Source organism: Furipterus horrens, unplaced genomic scaffold (assembly GCF_987537825.1).
Source record: "Furipterus horrens unplaced genomic scaffold, mFurHor1.1.pri manual_scaffold_4, whole genome shotgun sequence".
NCBI lineage: Eukaryota > Metazoa > Chordata > Mammalia > Chiroptera > Furipteridae > Furipterus > Furipterus horrens.
Window position 1 is genome coordinate 204,551,640 of NW_028327174.1, and position 15,371 is coordinate 204,567,010.

At 66.4% G+C, this 15,371-nt stretch overlaps 2 protein-coding genes across 3 annotated transcripts; both read left to right on the forward strand.

The window, feature by feature from the left end:
* Positions 1-1,022: 1,022 nt before the first annotated feature.
* NELFB (negative elongation factor complex member B) lies at positions 1,023-10,155 on the forward strand. 2 transcript variants are annotated; one of them, XM_090275064.1, is made up of 13 exons: positions 1,023-1,375; positions 1,673-1,836; positions 2,036-2,135; positions 2,441-2,671; positions 4,450-4,635; positions 5,532-5,644; positions 6,160-6,262; positions 6,500-6,595; positions 6,704-6,846; positions 6,933-7,039; positions 9,021-9,162; positions 9,243-9,351; positions 9,430-10,155. In XM_090275064.1, exons 1-13 carry the CDS (start codon positions 1,274-1,276, stop codon positions 9,574-9,576), a joined length of 1,743 nt encoding a protein of 580 aa, XP_090131190.1. In that variant the 5' UTR covers positions 1,023-1,273; the 3' UTR covers positions 9,577-10,155. The 2 variants fall into 2 exon arrangements, with proteins under 2 accessions (XP_090131190.1, XP_090131189.1); XM_090275063.1 differs by lacking the exon at positions 9,243-9,351 and having other exon boundaries at positions 1,215-1,375; positions 9,430-9,515.
* Positions 10,156-11,602: 1,447 nt separating this feature from the next.
* On the forward strand, positions 11,603-14,002 carry TOR4A (torsin family 4 member A). Its single transcript, XM_090276053.1, has 2 exons — positions 11,603-11,979; positions 12,606-14,002. Exon 2 carries the CDS (start codon positions 12,643-12,645, stop codon positions 13,873-13,875), a length of 1,233 nt encoding a protein of 410 aa, XP_090132179.1. The 5' UTR covers positions 11,603-11,979; positions 12,606-12,642; the 3' UTR covers positions 13,876-14,002.
* The last annotated feature ends 1,369 nt before the right edge of the window (positions 14,003-15,371 follow it).

The following is a 15,371-nucleotide window of genomic DNA, read 5'->3' on the forward strand; positions in this document are numbered from 1 at the left end:
GGCTAGGAACGCCAGGGATTGGAACGGCCTGGCCGGGCGCTGCTCACCTTCCAGGAGACAGTCCCGTCTGGAACCGAATGGAAGGTACAGTCCCTCTTCCAGAAAGTACGGGCCAAAGGCCCGCCAGTCTCAAGAAACAGCCTGATTTGAACCCCGAGGTGCACAGGCCAACCTGTCAAATCGAGGACTTGCAGGCGAACAGACAATCAAGGGCTTTGAACAGAAAACGGCAGACAGTTCCCGAGTGAAGTCCGGAGGACTCCGGGCACAGAGCGCGGAAGCGGCTTCCGGAAGCGCCGCAAGGCTCCGAGCCCGAGAGCGAGCAGAGCGCGCCCGGGGCCGCCCCGCGCCGCCCACCTGCCCTGACGCTCGGGCTTTGGCTCCCTGTGTCCAGGACGAGCCCCTAACATGGCGACTGTAGACGACAACCGACTACGTGCCTGTCGCCAAAAAGGGTTTCTTCCCCCAAAAGACTACGATTGAACGCCCGCAACCACTGAGTCGGCCGGAAGCGCAAAGACGGAGCCGAAGCTTCAGGCAGGAAGCGGAAGTGAGGGGCGGGGCTGGCGCGGCCCTCGCAGCGCGGACTCAGCCCTGGAGTGCCTCGCGCAGGGCGTCCCGGGTCCCTCTGGGCCTGTCGTCCGTTCGGTCACTTCTCAGCGTCGGGGGGCTGCTGTGCTGATTTCTCATAATAAGAGAGGTGGACTCGGCTAAAGCACCAGTTCCGAAATGCATGCCGCGGCCCCTGCCGCGCCCCGCACGCCCCGCCCTCCGCCCCGCCGGCTCGGCGAAGGTTCTTATGTGCCCAGACCCGGGACAAGGCCAGAGGCAGGGCGGCCGGCGAGCCCCGCGAGACCCAGCCTGTGGCCTGGGCCTGAGAGGCGGAGGAGGGGCGGGGCTCGGGTGGGTGTGGCCACGCAGGGGGGCGGGGCCTCCCTGGCGGTCGCACTTCCTCCGGACGTAGCTCTCTCGCGCGGTCGCTCAGCCTGGCGTGGCTTCTCTCCCAGGAGCCTCTGCGCGGCGGCGGCATTTCCGGAAGGGGCGGGTTGGCGGCTGGGCCGGCCGTGCGGCGCGCAAGTGGGCAGCTGCGGTCCCAGCGGCGACGCGCTGCGGGAGGGGCCTGGCCGACCTGGAGGGCGCCGGGGAGAGGAGCTCAGGCGGCCCCCGCGGCCCGAGCGAGCGGGCTGCTGGAGGGCCTGCGGGGGCCACGGCGGCGCCGGCGGAGCGCGGCGGAGATGGGGCGCCAAGCCGGGCTGGGGCGGGGGCCTCGGCCATGTTCGCGGGGCTGCAGGACCTCGGCGTGGCCAACGGCGAGGACCTGAAGGAGACGCTCACCAACTGCACGGAACCCCTCAAGGCCATTGAGCAGTTCCAGGTGGGTGGGGTCCGGCAGCGGGGCGGGGTCGTGGGCAGGTTTTCCTCCCTCTGATCGCTGCGTGAGTCCCGCGGGATGGAGGGACCCGATGGCCTGAGCTAGTGCAGCATGGACGGCCATCGGGGTGGCTTTCAGTGTTTGTGGTTACACCCAGCGCTGCTTGGGCACATCCTTGCAGCTGCCTCCGTATGCACTCGGCTCATCCGCGGTTCCTGTCCAGCCGGGGCTGCCGCTGGAGTTTCAGTTGTTGCCCGGAATAAGCAAAATCGACTCCACGCTGACCCTCTGCTTCCTCAGACAGAGAACGGCGTGCTGCTGCCTTCCCTGCAGTCGGCCTTGCCCTTCCTGGACCTGCACGGGACGCCGCGGTTGGAGTTCCATCAGTCGGTGTTTGATGAGCTGCGGGACAAGCTGCTGGAGCGAGTGTCAGCCATCGCCTCGGAGGGCAAGGCCGAGGAGAGGTAGGCGGGCAGGGGACGTGTGCAGCCCCCCTCCGTCCGGAAACTGACACCGCAGCACCACTGTCCCCTTGGTTGCACATTCCTGCTTGGAAAGGGGGCCTCTTCCCTGTGTGTCCCGCCAGTGGAGACTTGTCCCTTTAGCCGTCTTTTGTCTGGGACAGGCAGGCAGCTGCTTCCTCAGTCAGTCGAGTCTTTCCAGGTACAAGAAACTGGAAGACCTTCTGGAGAAGAGCTTTTCCCTGGTGAAGATGCCGTCTCTGCAGCCAGTGGTGATGTGCGTCATGAAACACTTGCCCAAGGTGAGCTCCGGCAGGCTCCTGAGCTGCCTGCCCAAGCCAGGGCGGCTGGGAGGCACGCTCTCCGGGCCGGCTTCTCCCTGATAAGCCTCGAAGAGACCAAAGCGTGGTGTTCGAGGTGGGGTGTGGCCCTTTCTGGGAGAGAGCTGCCTGTGCCAAGCGGGGCCTGAGGGCAGGATCAGGGGCTCCTTCGGCTCGAGCCGGGTTTGAGGTGGTCTCTGCTGTGGGGGGCTGAGGCCTCCTGACCAGTCTCGAGGCAGACCCTAGGGCCCAGGTGCTGCTCTCAGGCGGCCTGTGTGGGTGTGCAGGTCCCCGAGAAGAAGCTGAAGCTGGTCATGGCTGACAAGGAGCTGTACCGGGCCTGTGCCGTGGAGGTGAAGCGGCAGATCTGGCAGGACAACCAGGCGCTCTTCGGCGACGAGGTCTCCCCGCTGCTGAAGCAGTACATCCTGGAGAAGGAGCGCGCGCTGTTCAGCGCAGAGCTGTCTGTGCTGCACAACTTCTTCAGCCCGTCCCCCAAAACGAGGCGCCAGGGCGAGGTGAGACGGGAGGCTGGGTGGCGCGGCGGGGGGTTGTGGTGGGGCGCATCGGCTGGCCCGGCCCCCACCCCGGGACGGGTAGGCCCGTGCGTGTGACCGGTACGAGGGGCTGTGCCGTGCTGTGATCCTCCGGGTTCCGCGTACGTGGCTCTGCGGCGTGGCCAGTGTTTCCAGTTACACTCAGTAGGTCTGCTTTCAGCTCCGGGATGACTTCTGGGTTTAGTTTTGCGTTGTTTGTGGCTTTGACGAACGTTTCTTGAGTGCTGACTTGGTGCCATAGGCTCTAGGCCCTTCGGCAACCCTGGGGTTCGGGCTCTTGTGTGGGGCAGACAGTAAACAGTAAATGTCACGTGTTGGTCACCAAGGAGTGGGCAGGGGCCGCAGGGACAGGAGGTCGCAGAAGAGTGGGGGGTGGGGTGAGCAGAGGCGGCTGGCTAGGAGGCTGGTGTGGCCGCAGCACAGCAGGCAGGTGCGCGGGGCAGGGGAGGTTGCAGTGCCGGAAGCCACTGGGGAGACACTGAGGTGGAGGTTGCCGAAGCTGCATGACCTGGTTCCAGGACGACCGCTCACCCAGGAGGGAGGGCACGGTGGCAGGCGGCCAGGCTGGCAGCAGAGCGGTGCTGCGTTCTGTCACACCCGCCTCCTAGCTGGAGTCATGTGTGTTTGGTGAGAGGAAGGACGCAGCCTCACGTTTTTTCTGGACATCAGGCCAGCAGTTGCACACCACCTCCTGAACGGGCCACGGACGTGTCTCTGTGCCCTGCCCTCTGCCTTGCCGCTCAACTTGGGGGACCCGGGTCTTCGGCTGTGGCTGCTGTGGTCATCTGTCCCTTCTTCACGCTCCTCCCCAGCCAGGGGCCCTGCCGTGTGGCCTGCTCTGCTGCGAAGGGAGGCGTGGGCTGCGCGTCGTTCAGGCGTCACCCCGTGGGCCTCGGTGTGGCGCAGCGCTGGGGCCCCGCTTGGTGTGCCCTGCTGCCCTGTGAGCCGGCAGCCCCGCGTTGTGTCCCCTGCACGTGTGTGAGGCCAGGTGGGCTCATGGCCAGGGCTGGTACGTGTCAGTTGTCATTGGCATTGGAGGCCCCAGTGTGTGGGTGCCGAGACTCAGGTCATGTTCCCGCTCTGCTCTGTGTGTCAGGGTCCCTGAGGCCGGTGGCGCTCTCCAGCAGGAGCCCTCACGGTGTCCTGTTGGCTTGGTCACTCCCCTGCTGCCTCTGCTGCTCTCCCCGCGCTGTGTCCAGCCTGGTCCCTGTTGGGGTTCTGTTGTATCTGTCACCCCAGGCTGCCCTACGTGGCCTTCGCACCAGTGGACCAGGACCCAGCACCTATTCACAGCCAGTGCACGCGGGCAGGGCCCCTCCTGTTGGCTGAGCCCCAAGGGGGAGAAGGTGTTGGGTGGTGACCCTGCCGGGGCTGCAGCTGGGGCGGGTGGCCAAGGGCCTGAAGGGATGGCAGCAGGACTTGGACCGCGCACTGAGGACAGTGTCCGCTGTGTGTCCTCGACTGGGCCTGAGTTTCCCCGTGTCAGCTGACTGGGTGGGCGGGGGCCTGACCCCGTGGGGCCTCTGGTGAGGCCGGGGTGATAGGCTGAGGGCCTTTGGTGAGGCCGTGGGCCTGGTGTGGACTTTCCCTCCTGAGAACCAGGAACGTCACCGCCCGACATGGAGCCAGTGTTGGGGGAGGGGGAGACTTGCAGCCCCACGTGGGAAGGGTGGGCGGCAGGGAGTGAGCGGCGCTCGTGCCCGTGGCCGCTGGTGACCCCGGCCGCGGGCTCCCACCAGGTGGTGCAGAAGCTGACCCAGATGGTGGGGAGGAACGTGAAGCTGTACGACATGGTGCTGCAGTTCCTGCGGACCCTCTTCCTGCGGACGCGGAACGTGCACTACTGCACGCTGCGGGCCGAGCTGCTCATGTCCCTGCACGACCTGGACGTGGGCGACATCTGCTCCGTGGATCCCTGCCACAAGGTGGTGCCCGGCTCTGCCCCCTACCCCTTCCTCTGGCCTCTTCCTTGGCTTCTCTCCCCTCCCTGGTGGGTCCCACGGTCCCAGTACCTGGGCTGTTACCGCCCACCGCCCTGGCCACCAGGTACGCACCGGCCCCTCTGCCACCGCTGCCGATCCGGCTGGGCTGTGGAGTGATGACTTCTTGCGGTCCCGCCGGGCAGCCCCAAAGCCACTCCTGGGTCCCTCCCCAGCGCCCTCTGGTCCTGTCCGCCCGGAGCCCTCGGGTTGCTCACTGCCTGTGCCCCTAGCCTGGGTGCTGTGCGTCTGCGCCTCCTCTCCCGGGTCCCCGCCGACCCCCACGGTGGGGGCCACCAGGGAGGAGCCCCCTTCGTATTTTCAAGGACTAATACCAAAGAGAACTTTTATTTACTGGTAAAATATGGACACCCAGGTCTCTTAAATCCACACACTCTCCCCAGCTGTTTGGCAAGATCAAAGCCAAGTCTGTGGGTGGGTAACAAGAATGACGATCTCCTGCTCAGAGAGATTTATTGTGGGTTCAGGTTTTGGTCCCGCTTCCTCTAAATTCTCATCAGCCTGGATTCTTATTATTTATTGACTTGGGAAAGAGAAACAGATCAGTTGGTCCACTTACTGATGTATCATTGGTTGCATCTCGTATGTGCCCTGACTGGGATCGAACCCGCAACCTTGGTGCATCGGGATGACACTAACCAAGTGAGCTACCTGGCCAGGGCCAAGAGGGGGCGCCCTTTAGAACAACACTCAGATACTGTTTCTTCCACACACTGTCTGACCCGGCCAGGCCCTGGTGCGGTGACGCGTCCCCGAGACCCGGGCAGCGTGAGAGGCGAACAGACCGCCTCTGGTCACGTCCCAACTGTGCTTCCCTGCAGTTCACCTGGTGCCTGGACGCCTGTATCCGTGAGCGCTTCGTGGATAGCAAGAGGGCCCGGGAGCTGCAGGGGTTTCTTGATGGAGTGAAGAAGGGTCAGGAGCAAGTTCTGGGGTGAGACTCTTGTGGACGCCCCCCGCCCCCCAAGCTGTGTTTGCCGGTGCTGAGATGAGCGTGCTGTGCCCACGGCGGCGGCATCTCCTCACCTCGTGATAGGAGAACCACCTGGCACCCGTGTCCGTGGCTGAGACGTGGCTCCGGCTGGGCCCTCGGGCCTGCAGCCCCGGTGCTCGGTGTGGGCCGTGAGCCCTGTCCTGGGGGCCTGCTGTACCTGCTGCTTCCTGAAACTCTCTCTGCGGGGCCCTTGGCCGGAATGACGGAATCGGGGTCAGGTTCTCATAACCAAATGTGGCCTTGACTTTTCTGAGAACTTTTTTTAACTCCTCAGTATTTTGAGCAAGTTCAGTGAAAGTTTTTCAATGGTGAGCTGTTTTTGGAAGGAGTCCCGAATGGGATGGGCCCGCTCTGTGTAGAGGGGCCATCTCCCGGGTCAGAGGCTGAGCGGCCAGCCCGTGGCTGTCTCCCTGGGTCAGTAGCTCCCCACGTTCATGCCGGGGTCGCCTTTGCAGGGATCTGTCCATGATCCTGTGTGACCCCTTCGCCATCAACACCCTGTCGCTGAGCACCGTCCGGCACCTGCAGGAGCTGGTTGGCCAGGAGACGCTGCCCAGGGTGAGTGCACTCGGCTGGCCGCACGCTGCCTTCCGGGCGGGCACATGGGTGTGGACCCCTGGCAGCCAGTCCGTGCCGCCTCAGGGAGCACATGCACCCCACGCGTGGACAGCGTGCGGGAGCCTGTGAGTGAAGTCACGGCACCAGGACCCTGCTGAGCAGCACGTGAGATCAGGGGAGAGGGGGGCTCAGTGGGCTTGCGCTGAGGCCCCTGGCGTCCCTCCCCGATCCCTGCAGGACAGCCCCGACCTCCTGCTGCTGCTCCGGCTGCTGGCGCTGGGCCAGGGGGCCTGGGACATGATCGACAGCCAGGTCTTCAAGGAGCCCAAGATGGTACGGGGCCCAGCGGGGTCCTTCCCACCTGGGGATGGTGGGGGGCAGGGCGGTGGATGGCGTGCGGCGGTGCCTGGACGAGCTCTGGGCCCTCCCCTGCCGCTCCAGGAGGTGGAGCTCATCACCAGGTTCCTGCCGACGCTCATGTCCTTCGTGGTGGACGACCACGCCTTCAATGTGGACCAGAAGCTTCCCACCGAGGAGAGGGCCCCGGTCACCTACCCGAACGTGCTTCCTGAGAGTTTCACCAAGTACTGCCGGGGGTGTGGGTAGGGGCCGCGCCCTCGGCACCCCTGGGCGTCGGCGGCGCGCTGCTGAGCGCCGGGTGCTTCCGCAGGTTCCTGCAGGAGCAGCGCATGGCCTGCGAGGTGGGGCTGTACTACGTGCTGCACGTCACCAAGCAGAGGAACAAGAACGCGCTGCTGCGCCTGCTGCCCGGGCTCGGTGAGTGCAGGCGCCGCCCCGTGCCGGGCGCTGGCCGGGCTCCCTTCGGAGTGTTTGTCTTCTGGAAGCTGTCGGGGTACAAAGGCGAGAGGCGCTCAGCCCTGTGCTTGAGGCCGCCCTCTCTTGCCACCACGGGCCCAAGAGTCCACAGCGGGGGAAGACGCACCTTAACTTCATCCTCCTTGGCACAGGGTGTGACGAGAGTGCCCAGGAGACTGGGGAAGACGCCGCTACCCGGGAGGAGGGGCGGGGAGGGTTGCTGCAAGCCAGGAAGCAGAGGGGGGTCTGAGTGAACCCCTTCAAGGGGACCCCTGAGCAAGCTGCAGACTGTCGGGGCGAAGGGGCTTCCGGGAGCACGTGGCCTTCCCACGACGCACGGGCCCAGCAGCCTGTGCCAACGCGGGTCCTGCCCGGGCTGCCGTGGCCCCAGCGTGGGGGTCTTGCACGCTTCTCGCTAAGTGTGTTTCTAGGTCGTAGGCGTGTCTGGTGAGGAAGCGTGTGTCAGTCCCCAACTTCCCTGTGTGGAGGGAGCCATCTCTGTGGGTGCTCACGTGCACTCAGCCACCACCTAGCCCAACGTGAACTCGCTCCCTTCCTGTTCTGGAGGTCAGGGCCCGTCAGAAGCGAGTGCCCAGGGCCGCTCTCGCTGGTCTCGGCTGCCGGGAGCCTTGCGGCCCCTCCCTCACCTGACAGCCCCTCCGCCCCGCTGCGCCGTCCTCACGTTTGTCTGTCTGACTCTGGTCCTCCCGTACCCGGCTCCCTCCCAGCAGGACCCCGTGGTGATGCTGGGCCGTGCACGGCCATCCGTCTCGGGCCCCTGAGCCCCGGGGTCGCCGGACATGTCTCTGGGCTGATGTTCTGTCTGTCCGGACTCACCCAGGGACAGAGTTAGGAAGAACTGGTGTGCCTCCTCCTTCCATTCATCTCAGCGCTTTGTTGCTGTCTGTCCTCGTGGTTGGCTGGAGACGCACGTCCTGCTGTGCCGGGGCGTCAGTGTCCCCTGCGCGCTGCAGCCCCCGGGCAGGTGCAGAACTTCGTCACTGCTCGGAGGGACCCGCTTGCTTTTTCTGTTGTTCATGGTTCTAGTAAGGACAGATGTCGATTTTACAAATTCTCTCCTGTTTTTTAACTTCTTACTGTGGGAACTGGAGCCCCGTGCCCACCATCCGCCTCCGTGGGGTCTGCGTGTGGCCCTGTCCCCTTGGTGGTGGCCGCACGTGAGTCCGCCATCCAGCACACCAGCCGTGGGTGGCCTGGCGGAGATGGCAGTGAAGGAAGGCTGTTCTAAGACCACGCAGCCTGTGACTCTTCGGACATGTGGGGACTTGTCACCCGTGTTTTAGTTTGGTGACATTGGGACGGTAACGAGGTGCTCCCGGCCCTCGTGGTCCCTGGGATTCGTGTCACGGATTCGCGTCACTTCTCATTTACTTACGTTTAGAGCGAGGCGGGGGGAGAGGGAGAAACGTCAGTGTGTGGCTGCCTCTCGCACGCCCCAGCTGGGGACCCGGCCCACACCCCAGGCCTGGGCCTGATGGGGAGCGAACCGCGGCCCTTGGTTCGCAGGCGGCGCTCAGCCCAGAGCCGCCCCAGCGGGCTGGTGTCACTTCTGCCGTCTGCCGGGTTTTGAGGTCCACGGTTTGAAAGGAAGAAGGAACGTTTTCTCTGTTCTCTCTCCCCCCACGAGGACAGAGCGCCCCTGGCTGGCACTGTCCCCTCTGTTTCTTCTCTGTCCTCTGGAGCCCACTCAATCCAGAGTCCCTGGGGCTCGAACGCCTTCCTGGACCCTCACTGCAGCCCCACCTCACGGCTAAGGCCCAGGCCCCTCCGCGTGCTGGCATCCACCTGCGCGGGCCCCGCTTCTGGCTCCCGGGACAAGGGGACACCTTTGTCGTCCCCCAGGGTTTGTTGGGGGGGGCCAGAGGGCCGGCGCCCGCAGGGTGGGGTGGCAGGAGCTGGCTGACCCCCGCCGCCCCTGCAGTGGAGACCTTCGGCGACCTGGCCTTCGGCGACATCTTCCTGCACCTGCTCACGGGGAGCCTGGCGCTGCTGGCCGACGAGTTCGCCCTGGAGGACTTCTGCAGCAGCCTCTTCGACGGCTTCCTGCTCACGGCCTCCCCAAGGTACCTGGGCTGCGGGGCAGGGCCCGGGCAGGCGGGGCCCTGGCAGGCGGGTCCCCTGCAGCCGCTGCGGCCTCTTCCAGGAAGGAGAACGTGCAGCGGCATGTGCTGCGGCTGCTCCTCCACCTGCACCACCGCGTGGCCCCCGCCCGGCTGCAGGCGCTGCAGAAGGCACTGGAGCCCACGGGCCAGGTGGGTGCCACCCGCCCCTGAGGCTCACGCCGCACGCGTCCCCACCACGCGGCTGACCCGCAACCCTGCACTTTCCAGAGCGGAGAGGCGGTGAAGGAGCTCTTCTCCCAGCTCGGGGAGAGGCTGGAGCAGCTGGACCACCGGAAGCCCAGCCCCGCGCAGGCCGTCGAGACCCCGGCCCTCGAGCTGCCCCTCCCCGCTGTGCCCGCCCCCGCCGGGCTCTGACGGTCCCTGTTGGGGCTTGGGAGGACTGGGCCCTGCTTAGCTGGGAGGAGGCTCCCCGACCTGAGACCGCAGGGCTGTATCTCCTGGGGCAGAGAGGTGCTCGGGGGTGGGGACGGGGGCTGAGCTGAGACAGGGCGCCCTGCTCTGTGCCTGAGCCCACCCCGGCCTGGGTCCCTGCTCCAGGCGGGTGCTGAGCCAGAGCCCCGAAGCACAGCCCCTGCCTGGGCCCCGCTCGCCTGCCCCCACTGCCGCGCTGGGTGGGGCTGCTCCAGCCTCTGTGTGGTGTCCGCTGCCGGAGGGCGACCGCAGGCGGGGAGAATGCCGCCCGCTCTCCACGCAGGGTGGGCGGGCTGGCCAGTGGCTCAGGTGGTGACATTGCTGGGTAGCTTGGCCCCTCTGAGGACCCGCAGGCAGGGAGCGCTCCTCACTGGCCAGCAGCACCCATGTAGCAGGCATGGCCGAGGACAGCCCGGGCCCTGCCTGCTGCCTCAGTTTACCCTGGGAGTGGGGTGCTCCTGGCTCGGGGGCCTTGTCTCTGCCAGGTGAGGCTCCTGTGTAAATAAAAGCTGTTTTGGTAAATACCAGGGACCAGCTTTTCTGTGCCACCTGGCAGTCAGAGGCAGCACAGTGTTCAGGCGCCTTGGGCGTGTCCGTCTCTGGGCCACCGTCGGGGTGGCAGGGCCTGGGCATGGCTGTCCTGTCCGGGCTGCTCGAGACCACCGAGGCCACCAGATGATAAGTCCACTCTGGGCAGGCCTCACTGCCCCCACCAACGGGGACACGCCGAGGCTGCTCCGTGGAGGCCAGCTCTGCGGGGGTGGGGGCGGTGCTTGTTTGTGTGCCCATCGGCCCAGGGCCAGCTGTGTCACTGCGGGCCAGGGCCAGGGCACAGGCAGCCCTTGTGGGAGCAGGGACGGCCTCAGGGAGGCAGATCTGTGGGTGCAGACGCTCAGGGTCCCCTCCTGGCTCCTTCCATCTCTGGGAAGCAGGGAGCCAGGCCCTGGACTGGAGGCAGACAGGCAGAAGTGAGGCCCATGAAGGACCCCCTGTGTGGGAGGAGCCAGTAAGCGAATAGGGTCTGCGTGTGCCCTCAGAGGCTGCAGGTCAAGGACAGAGACTGGGTAGTAGAGCCCAGAGAAGGGGACAGGAAGCCCCAGTGGGTGAGGGTTGGTTTGCGGGGTCAGCCTTGGGCAGAAGCAGTCGGCTGGCCACTTAACAGGCTTGCCTGGTGCCCTGCCCTCGCCTTGTCTGAAGCAGCCTGGTGCGGGGCTCTTGGGGCAGGGCCTGGACAGTGTCCTCCTGCCCAGGTCCCGGGCCACACAGTGGATGGTGCCCAAGGGGTCTCCAATCACCTGGCCCTGCAAGGGGTGGGCAGCGGGTCCCAAGGGAGCAGGGCTGTGGGATGTGGTGATACTGCCAGAGGACACTAGACAGACAGGAACTCCAGGCCTCACCACAAGGCCCGTGAGTCCTATGTTCCAGAGAGAATGAAAGTCCCCCCAGTGCAGACACGGGTGCAGGCGGAGCTCGGAGGAAGGGGACCTGTGTGGTATGGGCAGAGGTGTGCAGCAGGGATGGGGGGCTGCAAAGTGGGGGGGCACAGCCAGGACAGACTGCCTAGCCTCCTAGGCTGCCAGGAGAGATTGGGGGGGCGGGGGCTGCAGGCAGAGCTCAAGTTCTAGATTTGCTCCGCCCCCAGGACCCCAAGCACATGAGGGCTGTTAGCCAGTGCTGGAACTCTGTCCCACTGTGCTGCCCTGTCCTGGGGGCTCCAGGCTGGGGCACAAGGGACAGGAGGGGGTGATGGGGACCCTGGTAGGGAAGGAGGGGCAGGAAAAGAAAATGAGCTCTGCTCTGGGGGCCCAGATTGGTGTCAAGGGAGGGGAATGAGGGGTGGCGGAGAGAATGGGGAGGGATGTGGGGCCCTGTGGGGGGTTAAGTGCCAGAGGTCATGGGGGTATGTGGAGGGCAGAGCCAGGTGCAAGGGCCTTTAGGGTCCTGGGGGAGGGGATGCCCTTGGCCTAGGTACCCTGGGCCTGCAGGGCTGAAAAGGGCAGGTGACCTGCTGGTCATGGGACCCAGGGAGCCAGCCTGGCCTCCCCGTCTGGCGCCTCGTCCAGCCTAAGTCCCGCCCTGCCACACACCCCTGACTCACTTCCTTTGCTTAGAAGCGGAAGCCTCCCCCAGCTTCCTCTGCTCCGGACACTCCCTGGGGACCCGCAGGTGCCACTACCCCTCCAGGCCTGAGCCAGCAGCTCCAGGCTCTGACCCCCGCTTGGCTGTCACCGGGAAGCTGGCGTTTTCTGCTTCCTGAGTCACGGGCTTCAGTGGCTGGTGCAGGCGGGGGCCACCGGGGGCGGGGCGGCTGGGGTCCAGCAGGAGCCTGGCCTGACGCAGCTGCAGGTATGGGGTCTTTGGGGACCAGGGTGTGCACCCCGCGTCTCTCTAGCTGTCTCCTCGGTGGCTTGTCCTTCCTTCTCCCGAACTTCTTTCCGTCCATCTTCCTGGGGACAGGGATGGGGCCCATTCTGAAAAGCAGAAGTTCCGGCCAGACCCCCCTCCCCTCAAGTGTTATGTCTGCGGGGTGTCTCAACTCCAGGGGGGCTCCAGCCCCTTCTTCCCTGGGGCCCCTTCTTGGGACACCGAGGGCCCCTGGGGCCTGGCAGTGGAAACTGCGAGTGGGGGCGGGGCCCGGCCTTGACCTTTCTTCACCCCTAATCAGCATTTGACCGGCACCGACTTCTCCAGGAAGCCGGGAGGCCGCCTGATAAACTCCGCTCTCTTGTCCCCATTCCCAAGCTACTTCCTTGGGGCCCACCGCTTTTTATGGGAGGACCCGAGAGATTTGCATGGGGCCCTGCAGGGAGCTGTTTCCTGGTCATAGAGGACGAACCTCCAGGAACAGGCCGTGGTCTGGGGCAGCCCCTGCTGCGCTCCGGGCCTTCTTGGAGGGTGAGCTCTCCCGGGTGTACGGTCCCGGCCTGCCGGTCGGGCGTAAGTCTGGAGACCCTCCTGTCTTCCTGTTGCAGGGAGGGCGCCCTGCATGCCGAGCCCCGCCCCTGCGCCATGGACTGCGGCCAGCCCAGCATGGAGCCCGTGGCCGCGGCCCCCAGCACCCAGGGCAGGAGCGTCATGGCGCCGGTGCGCGCCGTGGTCCGCCTGCGCCGCCGCGTGCGCCTCCTGCGCAAGAGGCGCCTCCCGACGCCCATCGCTGGGCTGGACTCTGGGTGCTTGGCGCCGCCCGGGGACCCGGACCAGCCGCAGTTCTTCACTTTTGACGGCCCCGCGGAGCTGTCCTCAAGGACGCGGCGCAAGAGGCGCCGACGCAGCCGCATAGTACTCTACCCCGAGACCTCGCGCAAGTACCGGCCGCGCACCGAGCACCAAGGCCGCGCGCAGCGCTGTCTGTTGTTGCTCGTGGCCATCGTGGGCTTCCAGGTGCTCAACGCCATCGAGAACCTGGACGATAACGCGCAGCGCTACGACCTCGACGGGCTGGAGAAGGCGCTGCAGCGCGCCGTGTTCGGCCAGCCGGCTGCCGTGGGGCGCATCGTGGTACTGCTGCGGGACTACCTGTCCACGCACGTGCACAGCCGCCCGCTGCTCCTGGCCCTTCACGGACCCAGTGGTGTGGGCAAGAGCCACGTGGGCCGCTTGCTGGCGCGCCACTTCCGCGCAGTGCTCGAGGACAGCGAGCTGGTGCTGCAGTACCACGTGCGGCACCACTGCCCCGAGCCGCGCGCCGCGCAGGGCTGCCGCGAGGAGCTGGCGCGCCGCGTGGCCGACGTGGTGGCGCAGGCCGAGGTGGAGGAGAAGACCCCGCTCCTGGTGCTGGACGAGGCGGAGCTCATGCCGCCGGCGCTGCTGGACGGGTTGCACGCCCTCCTGCAGCCGCAGCGCTCCCACCAGTTCCACAACGCGGTCTACGTGCTGCTCAGCAGCACCGGGGGTGCGGAGGTCACGCGCTTCGTGCTGCAGAACGCGTCCCGCACGCTGTCCCCGCTCCGCGGCGGCCCCCGGCACGGCGCCCTGGCAGAGGAGGAGCTGAGCGCCGGCCTAAGGGCGCTCCTGGTCCGGGAGCACCCGCTGTGGCAGGCTGCGGCCATCGTGCCCTTCTTGCTGCTGGACAAGCGGGACGTGGTCAGCTGCTTCCGGGACGAGATGGCTGCGGAGGGCTTCTTCCCGGAACAGGCGCGCGCCGAGCTCCTGGCGGAGCAGCTGAGCTACTATCGCGTTGCTGGCCGCGAGTTCGCGGTCACCGGCTGCAAGCAAGTGGTGGCCAGGGTGAACCTCTTGTAGCATCGGTGCGGCTGGCTGCGGCGGACGCTAGCCTGTCCGACCGGACGTTGGGTGGCAGCGGGGGGAAGAGACCCTGTGGATTTGCCCCAGGCCAGAGGCCCCTAATAAATCTGCCTTTGGCGACGCAGCTGGTTCACAGTTCCAATCCCAACTCCCCAGAGCGCCCAGTCTGCCCCTTCGGAGTGAACTTGGCCACATTCCTCAGCGCCTGCTGGGTGCCCCACCCAGGAGATGGGCAGCCTGTCCCCATGGTGCAGAGGACAGACGGATGGTCACACAGGGTGAGCAGCCCCTAGTCACGCAGCTGATCCCCTGGAGAGCTGGATGTGACCCCGGCTCTGAGGGTGCCTGCAGCAGCCATCACACTGCCCCCCGCCCAGCCCCTGCCTGCTCGCAGCTCACCCTGCTCTCCAGCCCCAGGAACCTTGGGGACTGCCTGGATTTCTAGGGGCCTCGGCCCAGCCGCAACAGCATGGAGGGGTGTGTCCACTCAGTGAGCCAACCCAGAGGAATCACCTGAATGCTCTAGAAGCGGGGATTCTCAGGGTGACAGAGGTAGGAGGTGGCCCAGATGGGGAGCCCTGATCCCTCAGATGCTCATGCCTTGGTCAGCGGCCTGCACTGGGGGTTGGGGGTGCTGAGTACGCACTCTGTAGTCTCAGGGGCAGAGGTTTACAGTCCCGGCCCCACTTCTTCCCAGGCCTGGGGAGGGGCTCATCCCTGCCAGCCTGTACCCTCCCCAGCCCCCCTGCAGTCCTGACCCCCGCCCACCCCTGCTCTGCCGTCGCCTTTTGTGCGGTGACTCCGCGCGAGCAGCCCCTACCCTCTCCCGCAGCCCGCAGCTCAGTGCTGCCGCCTGGTGGCCGCGAGGGCGGGAGCTGCGTCGCCCCACTGCTCTGGCCTTGTGCCCAGCCCACCCCAGAAGGGCGCCTGGCCTCCCTGGGGGCAGACGAGTGCCCAGACGACATGGACGCCGACATCAACCAGTCCCCAAAGGGGGGCAGATGGGAGGGGGCCCTCGCGGATGTGGGCGCCACAAGGTGACGCGGAATGAGCCAGGAGCTCCGTCCCCCAGCAGGTGCCGCTGTGCTGGGCGGGAGGCTGGGTGCGCTCCCGCCTCGGAACTCGGACTGCCCCGACCCTCGGGACCACTGGGCTGGTGGCCCTAGAGAGGCTCGCAGGCCTGCGTCCCAGGGCCCTGCGTGGTCCAGCGGACCTGGGTCAAGGGGAAGGGGTTGGGTCTCCCCGCCTGGAATCTCAGGGGCAGAGCAGACCCTGGGCTCAGGGCAGGAAGGAAGGGCGCTGGCGTCCTGCCCAGGGAGGCAGGATGCTCCCCGCTGCCAGGGCTCCCCGGGGGCTGGGGGTGGTGGCCAGATCTGGAAGCCCCAGGGCTGTGTCAACACCCCCGCCGCACCTGCTGGGCGGCAGCTGAAGGCGGAAGCCCTGACCGGGCGCCTGCGCTGGAGGACCGTGTCCAGCTCTGCTGTCCAGTGATG